Raw genomic sequence first — 20,585 nt, 5'->3', positions numbered from 1 at the left:
ACATAAGGATTCTCTTAGTACTTTTGCTTCCCCCTGACCCCGCACCTTTCCTGCATAAATACCTTTTTTATATCGGTTCAGATGTATGTAAACTGTCGCAGTCTGGTCCGATGGGCGGGGCTTATTCACCTCCCCCCCCCCTCCCTGTCTTGCTCTATGCATTTCTTCTTGTGTAGAGCAAGACAGGAAGGGGGGAGCAGTTGAATAAGGCCCGCCCAGCGGACCGGACAGCGGCAGTTTACATACATCTGAACCGATATAAAAAAGTTATTTATGCATGAAAGGTGCGGGGTCAGGGGGAAGCAAAAGTACTAAGAGAATCCTTATGTGACACACAATTGAATGATATCATTATATGATATCTCAAAAAAGGGGTGACAGATTCCCTTTAAAAAAAAAAAAACTTCTGCATGAAGGTTCCAGCTGTCGCACCTGCTCTGCAGCATTATCGCATGTTTCATGTGTCAATAATATATGTTCATCATGTTATTCAGCTAGAAAAAAAAATCTATTTGAAAATGACACCTGCTGCACCTGCGCAGTAGCAGCTATCAGTGTATATAACTGTGATCCGATAACAGCTACTGTGCAGGCACGGGCGGTGCCAGCTTGGAGGAGGAATTGTTTTTTCTTCTCCAGAAGATGGCGCCGCTGGCACATGCTCAGTAGCAGCTTTTGAATCACAGCTATATACACCGATTGCTGCTCCTGCACAGGTGCAGCGGGTGCCATTTTCAATTTTTTTTTGTTTTTTTTAAACCTAATCAGACACCACATAAAGACCCCCTCTAGGCCTTTAAAACTGAAAATAAAGATTAAACAACAACCACAAGACTGATTCCATCAACCCAGATATCCTTTTATTCAGTATAACAGTGCCAACCTGACACTGTCTGTAGGTTACTGTACACAATCCTGCTGACAGGTTCCCTTTAAAAATGCTCAAATTAAATACTACAAGCAAGGTATGAATGTAACAAGTATTAAAGGGGCTTTATACACATACCTTCATTGGTCGAATATCCTGGTAACATGTATAGATTATATATTTATATATATATGTCTCACTAAATATTAATAACATGACTGAGGCTATGTGCCCACGTAGCGTTTTTCAAGCGTTTTTTTCCTGAGCAGAAACGCATGCACTTGCCAGGGAAAACGCATGCGCTTTTTGACACGTGTTTTTGACGCGATTGTCAAGCATTTTGACATGCGTTTTTCCTATGCGTTTTTGCAATTACAGTGTATATATGTGGAATCGCATGCGATTCCGCACAATTGATGAACATGCTTCATTTTTTTCTGCTAACCGTTTCCGCAGCGGAAAAAAACGCACCATTAGCACAGCATATGCGTTTTCCATTCTGTTACATTAGATGCTTTTCTTAAGCATTTCCGCAGCAGAAACGCTTGTCTAAAAGCGCTGCAGAAACGCTTACAAAACGCAATGTGGGAACACAGCCTGAAAGTGATGAGTGCTGGATTTATGTCTTGGTAATTGGACATTACAGTCTATCGCAAGTATGATTGTCTAAACCTTATATATTCATTGTAATAAACTCGTGATACACTTAATTTGGAATGTTTTAATTCTACAGTGTTTCTTCACAGTTTGATAATCTCTAATTTGGGCATATTTTACTCAGGGTGGAGTATATGGAAAAAAGTCGCCATTTACAAGAACAGCTGAATGAGCTGAAAACGGAAATAGAATCCTTAAAGTTAAAGGAACGTGAAAGTGCGATGGATATAATGCATGAGAATGCAGGCAGCAAACAGAATACAATCAAAAAGGTAAGACATAGCGGGGGCTATGTACAGAGCATGTAATATCGCCATTGGTTGAATTTTCTCCTTCGTCTCATTGGGGGACACAGATACTGTGGGTGTATGCTTCTGCCGCTAGGAGGCTGACACTAAGTGAAAAAAAGAGGCTAGCTCCTCCTCCGCAGCGTACACCCTCGCCCCTATTGCGGGCGGAAATCAGTTTTTTGCTTAGTGTCCTATGGAGGCACACACAGTCTGGATCTCTCCAGACTATTTTTTTCTAGTTTACTATGAAGATGAGACAGGGGCGACGGATCCTATTGAAAGGGTCCGATCTCCCCAAACCATCAATGGGCGAGCACGCGTTGAGTATCGTCTCCGCGTATACTTTCCCGCACCGAGGGACATATCTGGGACTTTTCCCCAGACTTCTACAGTATATTTTATGAAGATGAGACAGGGGCAACGCATCCTGTTGAAAGGATCCGATTTCCCCAAACCATCAATGGGCAGGCACGTGCGAGTATCCCTCCACGTATCCTTTCCCACGACGTGGGACATTATGCCAGACTTAGCCCTGTCCACCCCTAGGTATTGAAACCATGGGCTTGCACAGAGGCACAAGACTAGTCTGTGCGGCCCTCAATGCTCCACCAACGCTAGACGGCAGTGCTGCAAGGTGGCGGACGGTCCCTCTCCTCACCCCCTGAAGGGGTTAGATGGAGCTAGGGTGCCTGCACCGTCCTATTTTTTATCAAAGACCCCCTCACATACCTGCGCTCAGGCTGAAGAGGATCATCGGTGAAGAAAGGGTCGGGGAGGGCTCCTGCGAAGATTCCGGGCTGGAGCCCACAGCTCGGCGTCCACTAGCCATGCAAGAGAAGGGCTGGATCCGTCAGGCGGCAGCCCGGGACAGGAACGCCGCGCCGGTCAGTAGCGCCATTTTTTGGTAACCCCCCGGTCGAGTAGGGGAGAAATTGAGGCTTCGGCCGGAAGTTCCGCCCTTGGGGCTGCGCGTCACTTCTGGCAGCCCGCACTCGGCGGCGGTAAAAATCGAGGCCACAGCTTTGGAGCACGGGCTAGGCCGCAAAGTGGGAGTACCGCCCCTAGAGCGGTTTTACAGGCTGGTGCGCGCCACAGATGTCGGCGCGCGATTTAAAGGAAGCATCCAGGTCGGGGGGCGCAGGACTGGGGTAAGTGCTGCCTGAGAGGCCACGCTATAGGAAAAAACGAGGGGCTACCTCTTCCCCATATCCCCAGCAGCGGACAGATACAGCGTGTCCGAAAAAGCAAAGACGCACACGTTCTTTTACACGGCATGCATCTCTTGTTGGCGCAGAGCAAGCGTTTATGCGAAGCCTGCAAATCCAAACGCGCCCAGGAGCCCTCCCCTGCGACTGCGACCAATGTGTCAAATCCCCCGGAGTGGACCCGATCACTGTCACAGTACATGGCGTCGCTTACGAGAGCAATAGAATCCCTTCAAGCCCCAGATAGGGTCAGGGACAGTGTCTCGCCGCCTTTAGAGGGGACCTCCACCTCACAGGAGCCTCCGGCCTGCAGGGGCCGCTCTCACTCCAGGCAGACCCGGGGGAAACAAATCCACACGGTGTCGCCCAGTCCATCCGGTGCCTTCGGCATCCGTAAGATCTGCTTCTCGCTCCCCGTCACCAGTGGTTGATAGCGAGCAGACCTCAGATTGCGACTCAGACGAGCCCCTTGACCTGGACACTCCAGAGTCACGTGAAACAGTGGACAGCCTCATAGAAGCTGTCAATTAGACCCTGGGGATTGAGGATGATACCGCAGCGGCAACGGGACATAAAATGGCATGTAAACGAGTGAAGCGGCCACACTGAATTTTTTCCTCTCACCCTGAGTTTGAGGACATAGTGCAGCGGCACAGAGAACGTCCAGAACGGTGTTTTCTCGGGTTAAAAGGCACTCAAAACGAGTTATCCGTTTGCTCTGGATCTCCGTAAACAATGGATGGAATCCCCGATAGTGGATCCTCCGGTTTCACGCCTGGCCACTAAGATCCTGTTATCTGTCCCTAGGGTTACCTCAATTAAAGATCCCACGGACTGCCTTATTGAGAGTCTAGCTCGTTCAGTATATGAGGCGTCAGGGTCTGCACTCGCTCCCTCGTTCGCAGCAACTTGGGTAATCAAGGCTATGATATCATAGTCAGAAACATTAAACAAGGTCGCGCAGGAGCAGGATCTACATGCAGAGATCTCGGAGGTCGCAGGTCAGATGGCAATAGCCGGAGACTATGTAATGAATGCGTCTTTGGATGCGGCCAATTGTTCAGCACTTGCTGCCGCTAATGCAATCTCTATCTGAAGAGCCCTATGGTTGAGGACATGGCGGGCCGATTCTACTTCCAAGAAGTCCTTGACTTCCCTGCCTTATCAGTGCGACCGCCTATTTGGAGAAAAGTTGGATCAACTTATCTCCGACTCCACAGGAGGAAGGAGCGGGTTTCTCCCTCAACAGAAGGTTAAACCGTTTTTTCGTCACCCGGTTCAGGTACGTTTTCGGGCCTTTCGCAGTGCCACCGGCCATTCTAGGCCGGGCGTGACGGCATTGGTCAGGTGGCGGCCGCTAAGCAGCCTGAGCCTCGTCCGGGACCCGAATAGGAGACCGGTCCGGGGTCATGCGTTAAAAGACTCCGGGTGGACTACGGGGCCCAATTCTGCCACCTCAGTCCGCCCCAACCAGGATAGGAAGCGGCAGGTCATATAGAGCCAACCCATTAGGGAGAATGCGTGCTCAACAGGCCAGATCGAGGGGACCCAGATCCTAAAGATCATCGGCCAAATGACTCGAGGTCTCTACCAGACGACACCATCAAAGTGGGCGGCCGCCTACTTTGTTTTCACCACGTCTGGGCCAACATCGCTCACTACGCATGGGTAAAAGTATTGGTGTCCTCAGGTTACAAAATAGAATTTGTCAGATACCCTCCAAGATGGTTTTTTCTTTCCCGGCTTCCCAGGGTGGATACCCAGGTAAGGGCTCTATTGAGAGCCATCAAGTCGCTCCTGCACAACGGAGTCTTTGTTCCAGTGCCGGAACACGGAAGAGCTCAGGGGTTCTATTCCAACCATTTTGCGGTTCCCAGAAAGGACGGGTCTGTCAGGCCTGTTTTGGACCTAAAGCTTCTGAACAAATTCATCAGGATCAGACATTTCCGGATGGAGTCTCTCCGTTCAGTCATAGCGGTCATGGAGCAGTGAGAATACTTGGCCTCAATTGACAGCCAGCACGCATTTCTGCATATTCTCATTTTTTCCTCCTCATCAGAGACTTCTACGCTTCGCCATCAGCGTTCAACATTTTCAGTTCGTAGCGCTACCCTTCGGGCTAGCCACGGCTCCCAGAGTGTTCACAAAGGTTATGGCAATTGTCAGGGCCACACTGCATTCTCGAGGCATAGTCGTCTTGCCTTATCTGGACGACCTCTTGGTCAAGGGCTCGTCAATACGGGCATGTGAGGAAGGTGTCAACATCACGCTAGATACTCTTGCCGCTTAGATGGTTGGTCAATGCAAAGAAATCATCCCTTGTGCCAGCTCAGAGGATCTCCTTCCTAGGAATGATCTTCGACACTTGCCGAGGGTTGGTTATTCTCCCTCAGGAAAAGGCGCTAGTCTCGGGCAGGGAGTCCAGACACTGCGCCAACCAGTCCCTCATACCATCCGATCCGCCATGAGGATCCTGGGGAAAATGGTGGCAGCAATGGAAGCGATACCTTTCGTCCAGTTCCATCCTTCACCCCCTGCAGCACGCCTCGTGTCAGCCTGGGACAAGAATCCTTTCACGCTCGATCGGCGGTGCCAACTGTCCTCTCAAGTCAGGCAGTCGCTCGGATGGTGGATAACCAGTTCCTCTCTGGCCTAGGGGAAACCTTTCCCCCCAGGTCATGGGCTGATAATGACAATCGACGCCAGTCTCCTCGGTTGAGGAGTGGTGTTTCGCCACCACACAACCCAGAAACGGTGGTCGCCACTGGATGCACGTCTCCTGATCAACTTATTGGAGATACGAGCAATTTGGCTGGCTCTGCAGAAGTTTCATCACTTTCTAGCAGGCCGCCCTGTCCGGATTCCACCGGACAATGCCACGGCGGTGGTTTACATAATTTGTCAAGGGGGCACCCACAGTAGAACAACCATGCGTGAGGTGGGGCACGTTCTTCAGTGGGCCGAAGCAAACCACTCGGTGATTTCGGCTGTCCACATCCCGGGCATGGAAAATTGGGCGGCAGACTTCCTCAGCCGGCAGGGTCTTGCATCCGGAGAGTGGTCTCTACATCCGAAGTTCTTCAGCAGATTTTTCAACTGTGGAGAGCTCCGAATGTGGACCTGATGGCTTCCAGAGTGAATGCCAAGGTGCCCACATATGTCGCTCAGGCCAGGGACCCGCAGGCATTCGCGGTGGACGCGTTGGTTCTGCCATGGAACCAGCTTCGCCTCCCATATCTATTTCCCCCATTGCCACTACTCCCGAGAGTCAGCAAAGGGATCAAGACGGAAGGGGGCCCGGCGATTCTGCTGGCCCCAGACTGGCCCCGTCGAGCGTGGTATGCAGATCTAAGGCAGCTGCTCGCCGACGTTCCTGGGCGCCTGCTAGAGCGCCCAGATCTATCGTCTCAAGGGTCGATGTGCTACCCGAACTCAGGGACCCTGTGTTTGACGGCAGGGCCGTTGAATCTTGGATTCTAACCCAGGCAGGGTTCGGGAGCAAGGTGGTCGCTACAACGATTAGCGCCCTGAGACCTGCTTCAGCATGAATTTACCACCATACCTGGAAGGTGTTCTTTGCTTGATGTCGAGGCCGCGGTGTTTCTCCGCTAAGATTCTCGATCCCCAACATCTTGGTTTTTCTCCAGTTGGGCTCAGAGTCCAGATAGCTCAGTCGGTAGAGCATTAGACTCGGGCTTTGCCCCAGGTTTCTGCAGGAGACAAATGTCGGCCTTATCCGTCATGTTCCAGTGCAGGGTTGCTACCAATTTGCAGGTGAAGACTTTTCATTCGGGAGTGTCCCACTTGATACCTCCCTATAAGGCGCCGATGGACGCCTGGGTTCTTAACATGGTCCTAAGTGTTCTGCAGGAAGCTCCATTGGAACCGCTTCAGGATATCTCTTTGAGGTACCTTTCCTGGAAAGTTGTTCCCCTAGTGGCCATCACTTCCATCAGGCGGGTTTCAGAGCTGGCGGCTCTATCCTGCCGAGCTCCGTTGCTCACTTTCCATAACTATAGGGTGGTCCTCAGACCAGCCCCTCCTTTTCTGCCGAAGGTCGTGTCCTCTTTTTCACATTAATGAAGATGTTGTTTTGCCTTCATTTTGTCCAGTACCGGTGCACCGTGTGGAAAAAGGCTCTTCACACGTTAGACCTAGTAAGAGCCCTCCGGAGGTACGTGTCGCGGACGGCACCCTTTCGTCAGACGGACACACTGTTCGTGCTCCCTGAAGAGCGCAGGAAGGGACTCGCTGCCTCAAAGTCGACCATAGCCAGATGGATTCGTTTGACTATTCAGGAGTCCTACCGCATTAGAGGCACGCTGATTCCAGCAGGGATCAGGGCGCACTCTACCCGGGCGGTGGGCGCCTCTTGGGCGCTTCAGCATCAGGCTTCGACTGAACAGGTTTGCAAGGCAGCAACCTGGTCCAGCCTGCACACATTTGACGTCCCACAGTACTTGTGTCCCCCAATGAGACGAAGGAGAAACATGGATTTTTGTGAGTACTCACCGTAAAATCCTTTCCTCCGAGACGCTCATTGGGGGACACAGCAAACACCCTATTAGCCAGTTGGCTCTTGTTTAAATGAATATGTGTTTACTTATTTGATATAAGGGTGGTGTTTTCCTTTGGACACGTTGTACTTATATTAAGGCTGATTTGTTGTCCTCCTACTGCTTTGGCACCAAACTGATTTCCGCCCGCAATAGGGGCGAGGTGTATACTGCGGAGGAGGAGCTAACCTCTTTTTTTCACTTAGTGTCAGCCTCCTAGCGGCAGAAGCATACACCCACAGTGTGTCCCCCAATGAGCATCTCAGAGAAAAGGGTTTTACGGTGAGTACTCACAAAAATCCATGTATCACAATTTCTCACATTTTATGAAATTGTCTGTAATACTCTATGCAGTTATAAAATAAGCACGAGCTCTTAATCACCTCTGCATCCGATTTACTTTATTACTCTCAAATGATGGCTGACGTCCATGTTCAATTGCAATTTAGTCAGTGTTATTGTATTGAAGAACTTGCAAAAAAACTTGGTCAAAATTACTGTGATCGTTAAAGATTGCTTCATATTCCTGTGAATGCGAAACATTGAAGTCACCAACAAGTCTCAGTAATGCAGTCATTTTCTGCAATGCTCACGGACACAGACTGTGACTTGCCAGGCTTTGAAGGATGGGTAAAATCTGTTTACAATCTCAGACAACAATAGTTTAAAAAACCCCAGTAGTCAGATGTGGTCGCACTTCATCACCCCCATGGAGCAGTTCACTGTTACACAAGTCCAGCAGGTTGAAATGAATACTGCCATGTTTGCTGTGTGACACGGCTTTGCTGGTTTTATCCGCTTGCATATTATCATATTCACATGCCATGGCATTTTGTTTTTTTCCTGTCAGGGAAGGAGAGCAGTCTGCATCTGAGAGTGACGCATAGTGTGTGCCAGGTATTGCGTATGTGTGTGCGCATGTAATGTTAAAATTTCTGTAACTAACTTTTGTGTGTATGTATTTGAGTGCAGCTCTCCCATAGCATGAGGGGCTCTTTATTCCCAATTAGCACTCCCCTTTTCCCTAACACATTTACATTATTTCACAGTCTAAATCTGCGTAAAATTTTTTTTACATGTACTTTACTTATCTTCTGCTTTTTATTACAGCTAAAATTCTTTTTAAAAGGGTATTCTCAAGTTTGGAATTGTTGGAATAGGGGAGAACATCCCAACAGCTGGGGGCCCAACCACTTGGACTGCCATCAATCCTGAGATTCGGGGCTCTGAACAGCCCCGCATGAATGGAAGAGCGATAGATCATGTGCACTGCTCTTGCATTAATTCTCATCTCTGTACCCATCTATCGCTTGCTTAAAGGTGTTATCTAGGACTTGGGGAAAGAAACAGTCTAATAACTCACAGGAAGGTAGTTGCTATTTGTCTGTTCTGCCCAGCGACAATCTCTTCCCGCTTAGAGTGATCACGGGCCGCTCCCGCCGGCGATTTTGCCGCCTACTGTGACTTCACATCGACAGTACAGCTCCTGTACTCTGTCTGTTGAAGTAGAGTCACTGACAGTGTCATGTTGGTTGACAGTCGGCTCCTTGCTGCCTTACTGCGTGGAACTAGCTATCATCAACATGACATCAGCAGTGATGCCCCATCGACAGAACAGATTGGAAGAGAAAACTGCGATGTTGACATGAGGTCAAAGTAAGCAGGAGAATTGGTGCGTGAGTCACAGAGGGAAAAAAACCACCTAAGTCCCGGATAACACCTTTTAAGAATTGAGTCACATTGCCACATGATTGACCACTGCTGCATTCACATTCACACGGGGCTCTTCAGGGCCCAAGTTCTTGACAACAGTGTAGGTCCAAGCAATCGTGCAGTTATTCCCTCCCCCATGAATAGGGATGGCTTGCAAGCTTTAGAATACCCATTTATGTGTATATTCTCGCTGCATCTATTTTGCTTAGAAACACTGGAAAAGCGCAGGCAGCATGTGAAAAGAATGAACTTCTTTTCCTTGTATAAGTAACTTGCTGGTGCTGGCCATATGGTCAGGCTTTTGAGCTCCATTTTAAATTCTCAGGCTTTCAGTAGACGCCAAGTATTTAAAAGCAAGAACATGTACACTTTGCTGGCGTTTTCCGCTAGGAAGATGCTCAATACTTTACAATGAAAGTTAATGGGAAGGCTATAAAAGACACCTGGAAGAAGACCGGGTATCTTTTTTAGCGTTTTGTCAGTGTGTTTATTTGAGAAAAAAAAATGTAAAAAAAACTCTACCATCTTCCTCATTGTTTATTGAGCATTGAAATTTTTTTTTTGCTAAAAAGTCTAAAGAGCACTAAGGAAATGACTAAAAGAAAGTTTATAAAACGAAAAGGAGCCAATACTACAGCATCTTCTGCTTTAAAACAGGTCAACTGCTAGAAGAAGATTGTGCGAACATATCCTAAGGGTCCATTTACACGGACAGACCAACAGAACAGTACAACAGCCAGTCGGTAAACCTTTATCGACTGGTCGTTTAATAGCCTGTTTACACAGGCAATGCACAGTAAACAATGTGCACTGAACGATCTGTAATAGATGTCCGTGTGCATAGACTGCCATGGTTCTCGGCATTGTGAGTCCTGTGTGCACAGCACAATGTACCGCAGAGAATGATGATCTGCTCTGCGCATCAAATCCTTTCGCCAGATCAATGGATGTTTTGCTAGTTCATGGGGTGATCGGCAGCCTGCTTGCACTGCAAGATTATCGTAAAACGAATTGTTCAAAATTATCTTACAATGTTAATGTACTTAGGACAACCATCCAAAATTGCATTTAATATTAGCCTCCTAGAAAGGTGGGTGTATAAATACCCATGGCTGATCAGGATTTAGCTCCAGCTAGCATTCATGTGTATGGAAACTTCACTATCTGTGGCGTGGGAAAAAATTGCATGTACTTTAGATTCTAAGAAAGAACAAACAACATTTTTAATTTATTGTGGATGTGAATAGAAACACAAAAAACATCATATATGCACGTTTCGTTTTTGGCACTTTTTTCAACAGCTTTTTCCACCTTTTAACGTTTTCTCAATATGCAGCATTTTACGTTTCTGAAATCTCATGCGCACCTGCTTCTTAATTTTTCCTTGCTGTTTTGAATTTTCAAAGTACTGTATGTTTTCAAATCTACAGCGCGTCTAACAAATGGGAATGCATAAAAAATGTGGTAAATACGCCTGAGTTTTACACACCATTTTTTCTGCAGCAAAAAAAAATCTGCTGCAATTTCTAAATGTGTGCATGTATAGATGAAAATGAGTACAAGACAAGTAACAAAGTATATTTTTACAAAGTGATACAACTTTTTTTTATTATGTCAGTGAAATGTAGTTGTATCCTCTTTTTTTGCACCATTTTTGTGCATGTATTATGAGAAAATAAACATGGAATTGGTTTTGATTAAAAACATTGTAACCTTTATGTTTTGCAACTAAGGTGTTTTGCAATACTGTGCAAGCTGCTCAATGCTGTTCACTGTCAGTCCCAGCAGCCTAGTTTGGCTCTCGCCCCTCCTGTTTTCTACCAAATGCTCTTGTAAGATCAAATTTGATTTGATGAGAATTGATTTTATTTGACGTGATCAGAGTTGAGTTAAGATGAGTTTTCTGTAGCCTTAACTCTAGATAGAGCCCTCTTATCAGGATTGACATTGGAGAGCATTCAGCAGTTTGCAATGTAAAGAACACTTTTTATTAAAACTACCGTAATTTCTTCAGGACAGATCTGAAAGCATGCAGGAGTTAAATATCTTGCTATTAAGAAGCTGATGCCTAGCTGTACATGATGAGTTTGCTTTTTAAGTAGGTGTTTACACATCATTATTCATGTAATAGTATTATTATCTAACTATTTATTACTACTGTGCTTATATGAGCAAAGATTTTCTGCTTGTATGGATAGATAAATTACCCGGATCTTGAAACATGGAATTTGAACAAGTACTGCGGACAATTCTTTTGGCAACATCAGTTCGTATGATTTAAAAGTGTTCCCTACATTCTTTTTCCTAAAGAGGAAATCATACACAGTATAGTCTCACTCTTGGCTTTATAACGTCAGTGATGTATCCCCAAACATCTCTTTGCCCTTTGCCTTGTTTTTAAAGCAGTAAAGAGGACTTGGACCTCTGTTCTCCAGCAGTTGTAACCCCACTAAGTTAAGAAAAAGAGAGCAAAGACCTCTTCTCCACTAGGGATTTTCAGTCCTTGGACACGAGGGTGTAGTAGAGTATAATACTGGGTCATTTCTTGGTGCTGTTTACTCCATGCATGAATGCGCTGAATAAACCGAGTACTTGTCCAAGGAATACTTAGAATGTGTATCCACTCTTAATTTCTTCTTGTTAAAAATATAATCATTACATTGAAACCCATGAGGTTTAAACAGAGTTCCTTGGCTGTCTTCTACCATTTAATGGTTCTTTTTTAAATGAAGAAATAAAGGATGGCTAAGTCTTTATTCAGCTTGTTTATGCATATGGCTTCTTTTTTTCACTGCTGTTAATATGGGTAAACTAGTACTACATAGTCATCCTCAGCCAGAGCGTACTCTCTACTGTTGGAATGGCATCCTGAGATCAGTATAGCACCTCTATTTTCCTCATGTCCTAATGGAGGGTATAGACAAAGTTGTCCACGTAGGTCCACCATTTTGAATAAAGAATTTTCATAAAATTTTACATTCTAAGATTGGTATCTTAGGCATAATACATTCAATGTTTTAGGCTAGTTTCGCATTTGCATTTGGAGGCGCAGCGGATGCTCGCCGTGAAGCTCCGCCCCCTGCTTCGCCTCCTCCGGTCAGCTCCGCCTATGGGCGCAAGCTGTTGCATGCGGCTTGGGTACGCAGGCCGTGCGCAGGTATGCGTTTGCCGTCGCATGCGTCTTTTTAATGGCGCGGCAACCACACCAAAATGCAACACTTTGCGTTTGACGCAGGTCGCCGCACTCTCATAACGACGCATGCGGCGGTAAACGCATACTTGTGCACGGCCTGCGTACCCAATGCTAAAAATAGGGTACGCAGGTCGCATGCAGCGGCATGCGCCCATAGGCAGAGCTGACTGTAGGAGACACAGCAGGGGGCGGAGCTTCACGGCGAACGTCCGCTGCGCCTCCAAACGCAAATGTGAAACTAGCCTTACTGTCATTTGTGGCTTACAAGTGTACACACTTATATTACAGTATACATTCTATAATATATAATACACATATATGTGCGTGTTTTTAATGATCTATATATTTCAAAATATACACACATAAAAAAACGCATTTTTTTGCGGATAGCATTGATTTTTTTAAAAGCGGTTTCCCCTTTTTATGTGTTTTTATATGATCTTATATGCATTTTTTGAGGCTCATGATACTAGCCTTTAGGCCAGTAAACACGCAGTTGATCAGCATCTTTGAATGCACATTGGACATGCGTGTTCATGAAATGACATCCACTATGTTTGAATTATTAAATGCAATGGATTTTCTGCATTTCTGTGGGAAGTCGCATAATTTACGCTACATGTAGCGTAATCAAACGGTTGTCTAGATAATTTATCTGAAAGACTTGATAGTGTGGCATTGTGGTTGCTTTCCTAGCATAAATGTAGGTAAAGGTAGTAATTCTAATAAAATCTCTGTGTTGGCATTTTTTGGTGTGTATAGTTTGCTAAATAACCTGATACTAACTCCATCCATGGTGCTTTGCTTTAAATTAGTTATTTGATTCAGACTAATTTGTAAGACCGTTTTTAGCTGCATACTACACATATGGCACATTGAATTTAATATGCACTTTGTACATGTCCCTTGTAGTCTATCCCGGGTTATCTTTTTTTTTTTCTCTCTTGTGATCCACCATATTACTCACTGTATTTCCCCTTCCTTGATCCATCAAGAGTCTTTAGGTGCTAAAATATTATTATAATGTTTTGATTTTACCGCAATCACTCCTGATTTTTTAGGGGTAAACAAGAAAATAAAGCAAATATAGTAAAGTGTTCTTCCTTGTACCCACTTTAACTTTCTCCTACTTCAAGTATTGTGTTATCAATAGTGTTGAGCATTCCGATACCGCAAGTATCGGGTATCGGCCGATATTAGCTGTATCGGAATTCCGATACTTAGTTCCGATACTTTTTTCATATCGAATACCGGAATCGGAAGTTCCCATAATGCTAGGAGCCCGCTCGATTTGATTCAGCCAATGGGGATCCTCAGAAGTGTGGGCATATCCTGTTAGGCATGTAGGCATGTTAACTACTGGCATGGCTGTGATTGGCTGCTGAAATGATGTCATGATGCACTATAAAAAGCGCTGCAGCCGCCATTTCTGGTCACTCTGCTGTGAATTCAGTTAGGGACAGGCTGTTGTTGAAGACTGTGAGGGACAGTTAGAAATAGCGATTCTAAAAACAATATTGTGCTTTATCCAGGCTACATAAATCACCACTGTAGCTTGCTTTTCTCCTTCGTCTTATTGGGGGACACAGAGACTGTGGGTGTGTGCTACTGCCGTCTGGAGGCCGACACTAAGTATACAAAAAACAAGTTAGCTCCTCCTCCGCCGCATACACCCTCGCCCCGACAGCGGGCGGAAACCAGTTTTTTGCTTAGTGTCTGATGGAGGCACACGCAGTCTGGGTCTCTCCAGACTATTTTTTTTTTTAAACATTTTCTTGCTATGAAAAGGAGACTGGGGCGACGGACCCTATTGAAAGGGTCCGATCTCCCCCAAACATCAACGGGCGAGCACGCGCGAGTATTCCTCCGCGTATCCTTTCCCGCACCGAGGGACATCTCTGGGACTTTTCCCCAGACATCTATTTTTCTTTTTTATTTTGAAGAAGATATGACAGGGGCAACGCATCCTATTGAAAGGATCCGATTTCCCCAAACCATCAACGGGCGACCACGTGCGAGTGTCCCTCCACGTTCCCTCTCCCGCGACGTGGGACAGTATGCCAGACTTAGCCCTTTCCACCCCTAGGTAGCAAAACCAAGGGCTTGCACAGAGGCACAAGACTAGTCTGTGCGGCCCCACGGCTACGCCAATCAGGTACTGCGTGGTGGCGGACGGTCCCTCTCCTCGCCCAGCCAAGGAGGACGGAGCTAGGGTGCCTGCACCGTCCAAAGATGTAGTTTACCTCAGGGTAAGCAGGGCTCCTGGGCAGCGAGAGATTTTTTCCAGGCCAGGGCTGCAGCGACTTTTCAGGGGCTGGAGCGGCTCCCCTCTCCTGCCTGCAGGCAGGGCTTCTTCGGCGCAGCAGAGGCAGCCGCGTGTTCCCCTTCTCTCTCGCCACGGCGCTCGGTGGCCGGGCGGGGGAAAGGGCACGCCGGGCTGCGTAGGCGCCAGTTCCAGGGCGAGGGGCTCAAATTTAGCTCCCGGCTTCGGCCTGGGCCGCGGGAAGGCCCGCCGCCCGGTGCGGCGGGCGGGCAGGGCTGAAATTTAGCTTGCGGCCTGGGCAGCGGGGAAGGCCCGCCCCCCGGTGCGGCGGTCGGGCAGGGCCGAAATTTAGCCCGCGGCTTGCGGCCTAGGCCACGGGGAAGGCCCGCCCCTCGGTGCGGCGGGGGGCAGGGCCGAGATTCGGGCCGCGGCGTTGGCCTAGGACGCAGGGGGAAGGTCCGCCCCCCAGCGTGACGTCGGGTCCGGCACCTGCCCCCCAACGACGTCAGATCCAGCGCCGCCCCTGGATACTGGGCGGGCGCTGGATTAAATGGAGGCCCCGGCTTTAGAATAGGGTAGGCCGCGGTCAGGAAGCATCGCAGCCTACCCAGGGAATCAGCAGCTGGGAGCCTCCAGACAGCAGTCGAGCGCCAGCAGCAGCACAGGAGCACGGGGAGGCAGCCAGAGCTCGGGTAAGTGCGACCCCGTCTTGGCCACACTAGGGCAGGTTGTCCTCCTTCTCCTCATACCCCTGGATGCCTTAAAAAAAAAAAAAAAGGGACATAACATATAGGAAAAGGTTTTTTTTTTTGTTTTTTTTTTCCCGCAGTATGTCTGGAAAAGGGAAGAAGCACACCTTCCTTTATACCGCATGCATTTCCTGTGGGGCTGTGTTCACGCGAGCGCAGACCATTAAGATATGTGAGGCCTGTAGTTCCGAACGCGCCCGGGAGCCCTCCCCGCCAACGGAGCCCAGGGGGTCGGAGCCCCCGGAATGGGCGTTGTCGCTATCGCGGTCTATGGCTTCACTTACGAAGGCGATCGAGACCCTTCAGGCCCCGGATAGGGGTAGAGACAACGGCTCTCCGGTTTGGGAAGGTTCATCCACCTCACTTGAGCCGCCGGCCTGCAGGGGCCGTACCCTCTCTAAAGAGACGTACAGGGAAAGAACCCATAGGGCGTCTCCGGGCCCCTCCGGTGCTTCGGCATCTGTGAGTGCGGCATCTCGCTCTCCATCACCATTGTCTGAGAGCGAGCAGAGTTCGGATGAGGATAGGCAGGAAGCCTTGGATCTGGATACTCCCGGGTGTCGGGAGACAGTGGACAGTCTCATTGAGGCCGTCAATCAGACTCTTGGTATTGAGGAGGACGTCTCCCTGGCCGCCGGGCATAAGGTATCTTTTAAAAAGGCCAGGCGCCCACATAGGGTGTTTAGCACCCATCCTGAATTCGAGGACACGGTACAGCGGCACAGGGAACGTCCAGACAAGCGTTTTTCGGGGCAGAAAACGCTAGAGACAAGGTACCCGTTTGCACCAGAGTTCTGTAAAGAGTGGGCGGAATCTCCGATTGTGGATCCCCCAGTGTCTCGCCTGGCTTCAAGATCATTGTTGTCGGTGCCTAGTGGGTCTTCCATTAAGGACCCCACGGATCGGCTCATAGAGGGTCTGGCCCGCTCGGTGTATGAGGCATCGGGGTCAGCCCTTTTGCCTTCCTTCGCAGCTACATGGGTGGCCAAGGCCATGATGTCGTGGTCGGAGTCTTTGAACAAGGTCCTGCAGGACAGAGACTTGCCGGTAGAAGTGTCTGAGATAGCAAATCAGATCTCGATGGCAGGAGACTATCTAATTAATGCATCCTTAGACGCGGCTAATTGCGCGGCACTAGCCGCAGCAAACGCTATCGCCATTAGGAGAGCCTTGTGGCTAAGGCTATGGCGGGCCGATTCGATTTCCAAAAAGTCGTTAACATCTCTGCCTTATCAGGGTAATCGGCTTTTTGGGGAGAAGCTAGACAAGCTTATTTCAGATGCCACGGGGGGAAAGAGTAGCTTTCTCCCACAGCAGAAGAGCAGACCGCCCTTTCGCCAACCACAGGCGCGCTTTCGGGCATTTCGCGCCCCAGGATGGGCGTCAGCGGCCGGTTCTACTGCCCCGGCTCGTCGCAACCAAGACAGAGAGCGCCAGGTCACGTATAGAGCCAACCCGCTGGGGAGGATGCGGGGCCGTCCACCCAGGTCAAGGGGAGCTAGGTCTCAGAGGCCCTCTACAAAATGACTTGAGGCATCAGGTACCCGAGGACACCAAAGTAGGTGGTCGTCTGCTCAGGTTCCGCCACGTCTGGGCCAAAGTGGCACACGACGCATGGGTGGCGGAATTGGTGTCATTCGGGTACAAAATAGAGTTCATCGGACACCCTCCAAGGAGATTTTTTCAATCCCGTCTTCCCAAGTTGCAATCCCAGGCAGAGGCATTGCTAGGGGCCATCAGGATTCTTCTGCACAACAGGGTCATTATCCCGGTACCAGAGGGCGAAGAGGCCCAGGGATTTTATTCCAACCTGTTCGCAGTCCCCAAGAAGGACGGAACAGTAAGACCGGTTTTGGACCTAAAACTCCTAAACAGGTTCATCAAGGTCAGGCACTTTCGGATGGAATCCATCCGGTCAGTGATATCGGCCATGGAGCAGGGAGAGTATTTGGCTTCAATCGATGTCCAGGATGCCTACCTGCACATCCCTATTTTTCCTCCGCATCAGAAGTTCCTTCGTTTTGCGATAAATGGCCGGCATTTCCAGTTTGTGGCTCTGCCGTTCGGGTTGGCCACGGCACCCAGGGTTTTCACGAAAGTGATGGCGGTCGTTATGGCCATTCTTCATTCTCGGGGCATAGTAGTGCTGCCATACTTGGACGACCTGTTAGTGAAAGGATCGTCTTTTCAGGCGTGCGAGGAGAATGTCGGCATTACGCTGGATACCCTATCCCGCCTGGGATGGTTAGTCAATGGGAAGAAGTCATGTCTTACCCCGGCTCAGAGGATTCCATTCCTGGGGATGATTTTCGACACTTCCCAAGGGTTGGTAATTCTCCCTCGAGACAAGGCCCAGGCGCTCCGGCGAGGGGTTCGGAGTCTTCAGCGGCCAGGCCCTCACACGATTCGATTTGGGATGAGAGTGCTAGGAAGGATGGTAGCAGCAATAGAAGCAATCCCGTTTGCACAGTTTCATCTTCGCCCCCTGCAGCATGCTCTTTTGGCAGCATGGGACAGGAGTCCTTTTTCCCTGGATCACCAGTGCAGGTTGTCCGTTCAGGTCCGGCGGGCACTGCAATGGTGGACGCGCGACTCCTCTCTCCTTCAGGGGAAACCCTTTCCTCCAGATCAGTGGTTGGTGGTCACAACCGACGCGAGTCTTCTCGGTTGGGGAGCAGTGTTTCGTCATCACACAGCTCAGGGGCAGTGGTCTCCCCAGGAGGCCCTTCTGCCGATCAACTTGTTGGAGATTCGAGCAGTGCGGTTGGCGTTGCATTTTCAGCACTGGCTAGTGGGTCGCCCAGTCCGGGTCCAGTCAGACAACGCCACGGCAGTGGCGTATGTGAATCACCAGGGAGGCACGCGCAGCAGGGCAGCCATGCGCGAGATAGAACACGTACTTCGTTGGGCCGAGAGGCACCACTCAGTAATTTCAGCGGTCCATATACCAGGTGTGGAAAATTGGGCAGCAGATTTCCTGAGTCGGCAGGGGGTCGCGGCCAGAGAATGGTCCCTGCACCCCGAGGTTTTCCGGCAGATTTGCCAGCGGTGGGGAACTCCGGACGTGGATCTGATGGCTTCCAGAGAGAACGCCAAGTTGGACAGGTTTGTCGCCCGGTCTCAGGACCCGCGAGCGATTGCAGCGGATGCATTGGTTCTTCCATGGAGCCAGTTTCGGCTCCCGTACCTTTTTCCCCCTCTGCCTCTTCTCCCGAGGGTAATCAGGAAGATCAAGAGGGAGAGGGTTCCGGCAATTCTGCTGGCCCCAGACTGGCCCCGTCGAGCCTGGTACGCGGATCTAGTACAGCTCCTCGCAGACGTGCCCTGGCATCTACCGGAACGGCCAGACTTACTGTCCCAGGGGCCGATCTACCACCAGAACTTAGGGGCCCTGTGTTTGACGGCATGGCCGTTGAGTCCTGGGTCCTGACCCAGGCGGGGTTTGGGCGTGAGGTGGTAGCCACGATGATTAACGCCAGGAAGCCGGCCTCGGCGAGGATCTATCATGGTACTTGGAAGGTTTTCTTTCTCTGGTGTCGAGAGCACGGGGTTGCGCCCTTGTCCTTCTCGGTTCCCAACATTCTGGCCTTTCTGCAGTCAGGCCTGGACGCAGGGTTGGCTCCGAGTTCCCTGAGGAGACAGATCTCGGCTTTGTCAGTTCTGTTCCAGCGAAAGATCGCTAACGTTATGCAGGTCAAAACTTTCATTCAGGGAGTCTCGCATCTAGTGCCCCCCTTTAGAGCTCCCTTAGACGCCTGGGACCTTAATCTGGTGCTGGGGGTCCTGCAGGAAGCTCCTTTTGAACCATTGCAGGAGGTCGGATTGCCATACCTTACCAGGAAGGTCGTGTTTTTGGTAGTGATAACCTCCATTAGGCGGGTCTCGGAGCTGGCAGCCCTATCTTGTAGAGCACCGTTTCTGACCTTTTTTAAGGATAAGGTAGTCTTGAGACCACCTCCGCCGTTCCTGCCGAAGGTGGTGTCCTCATTCCATATTAATGAGGACATCGTTTTGCCTTCATTTTGTCCAGCTCCAGTACACAGAGTTGAGAAGGCGCTCCACACGCTGGACCTGGTGAGAGCCCTCAGGAGGTATGTGTCGAGGACAGCACCTTTTCGCCAGACAGATTCGTTGTTTGTGATCCCTGAAGGGCGCAGGAAGGGACTCGCAGCCTCACGGTCGACCATAGCCAGATGGGTTCGCCTTACTATTCAAGAGGCTTACCGTATTAGAGGCACGCCGGTTCCACCGGGAGTAAGGGCGCACTCGACTCGGGCAGTGGGCGCCTCTTGGGCGCTTCGGCATCAGGCTTCGGCAGAACAGGTATGCAAGGCGGCAACGTGGTCAAGCCTGCACACGTTCTCTAAACATTACAACGTACATACTCAGGCTTCGTCAGATGTGAGCCTGGGTAGGAAAATTCTCCAGGCAGCGGTGGCACACCTTTAAACAGGTGGGCATGCGGTGTGGATTGGTGAGTTGCTCCCACCCAGGGACTGCTTTAGGACGTCACACAGTCTGTGTGTCCCCCAATGAGACGAAGGAGAAACATGGATTTTTGTGAGTACTCACCGTAAAATCCTTTTCTCCGAGACGCTCATTGGGGGACACAGCACCCACCCTGTTAGCCAGTTGGCTCTTGTTTAGTTAATTCCTTATTTATTGTAGGGTGGTCCTTTTTCAGACATATTGTTTTCTGCGTTAAGGCTAATTGATTGTTATGTTCTCCTACTTCTTTTGCACAAAACTGGTTTCCGCCCGCTGTCGGGGCGAGGGTGTATGCGGCGGAGGAGGAGCTAACTTGTTTTTTGTATACTTAGTGTCGGCCTCCAGACGGCAGTAGCACACACCCACAGTCTCTGTGTCCCCCAATGAGCGTCTCGGAGAAAAGGATTTTACGGTGAGTACTCACAAAAATCCATGTTTCCCTAGCAGCGCTGTTTTCACAGCTGTCTGCAAGGGCTGTGTGAGTGCAGACCCACGCTGTGTAGTGTGTCCTGCAGGCACGTCTGCTTGTAGGCCGGCCAGCGTGTGTCTCTGCCTCATACACATTTTTCTTTTATTGCTGCTTTTTTTTTCTCCTGTATAGTG

The 20,585-nt window shown here is 49.4% G+C and overlaps 1 protein-coding gene across 5 annotated transcripts in view; it reads left to right on the top strand.

The window, feature by feature from the left end:
• The window catches only part of NF2 (NF2, moesin-ezrin-radixin like (MERLIN) tumor suppressor), a 193,352-nt gene that overhangs the window by 124,796 nt on the left and 47,971 nt on the right, over positions 1-20,585 (top strand). For all 5 annotated transcript variants that reach the window (XM_073554078.1, XM_073554073.1, XM_073554075.1 and 2 more), the window contains one exon: positions 1,650-1,797. In XM_073554078.1, the coding sequence (XP_073410179.1) occupies positions 1,650-1,797 (148 nt within the window). The remainder of the gene's footprint in view (positions 1-1,649; positions 1,798-20,585) is intronic.

This window comes from Dendrobates tinctorius, unplaced genomic scaffold (genome assembly GCF_039654945.1).
Source record: "Dendrobates tinctorius isolate UK_male_01 unplaced genomic scaffold, ASM3965494v1 ptg000206l, whole genome shotgun sequence".
Classification (NCBI taxonomy): Eukaryota; Metazoa; Chordata; class Amphibia; order Anura; family Dendrobatidae; genus Dendrobates; species Dendrobates tinctorius.
This window is presented reverse-complemented; position numbering and strand designations above follow the sequence as displayed.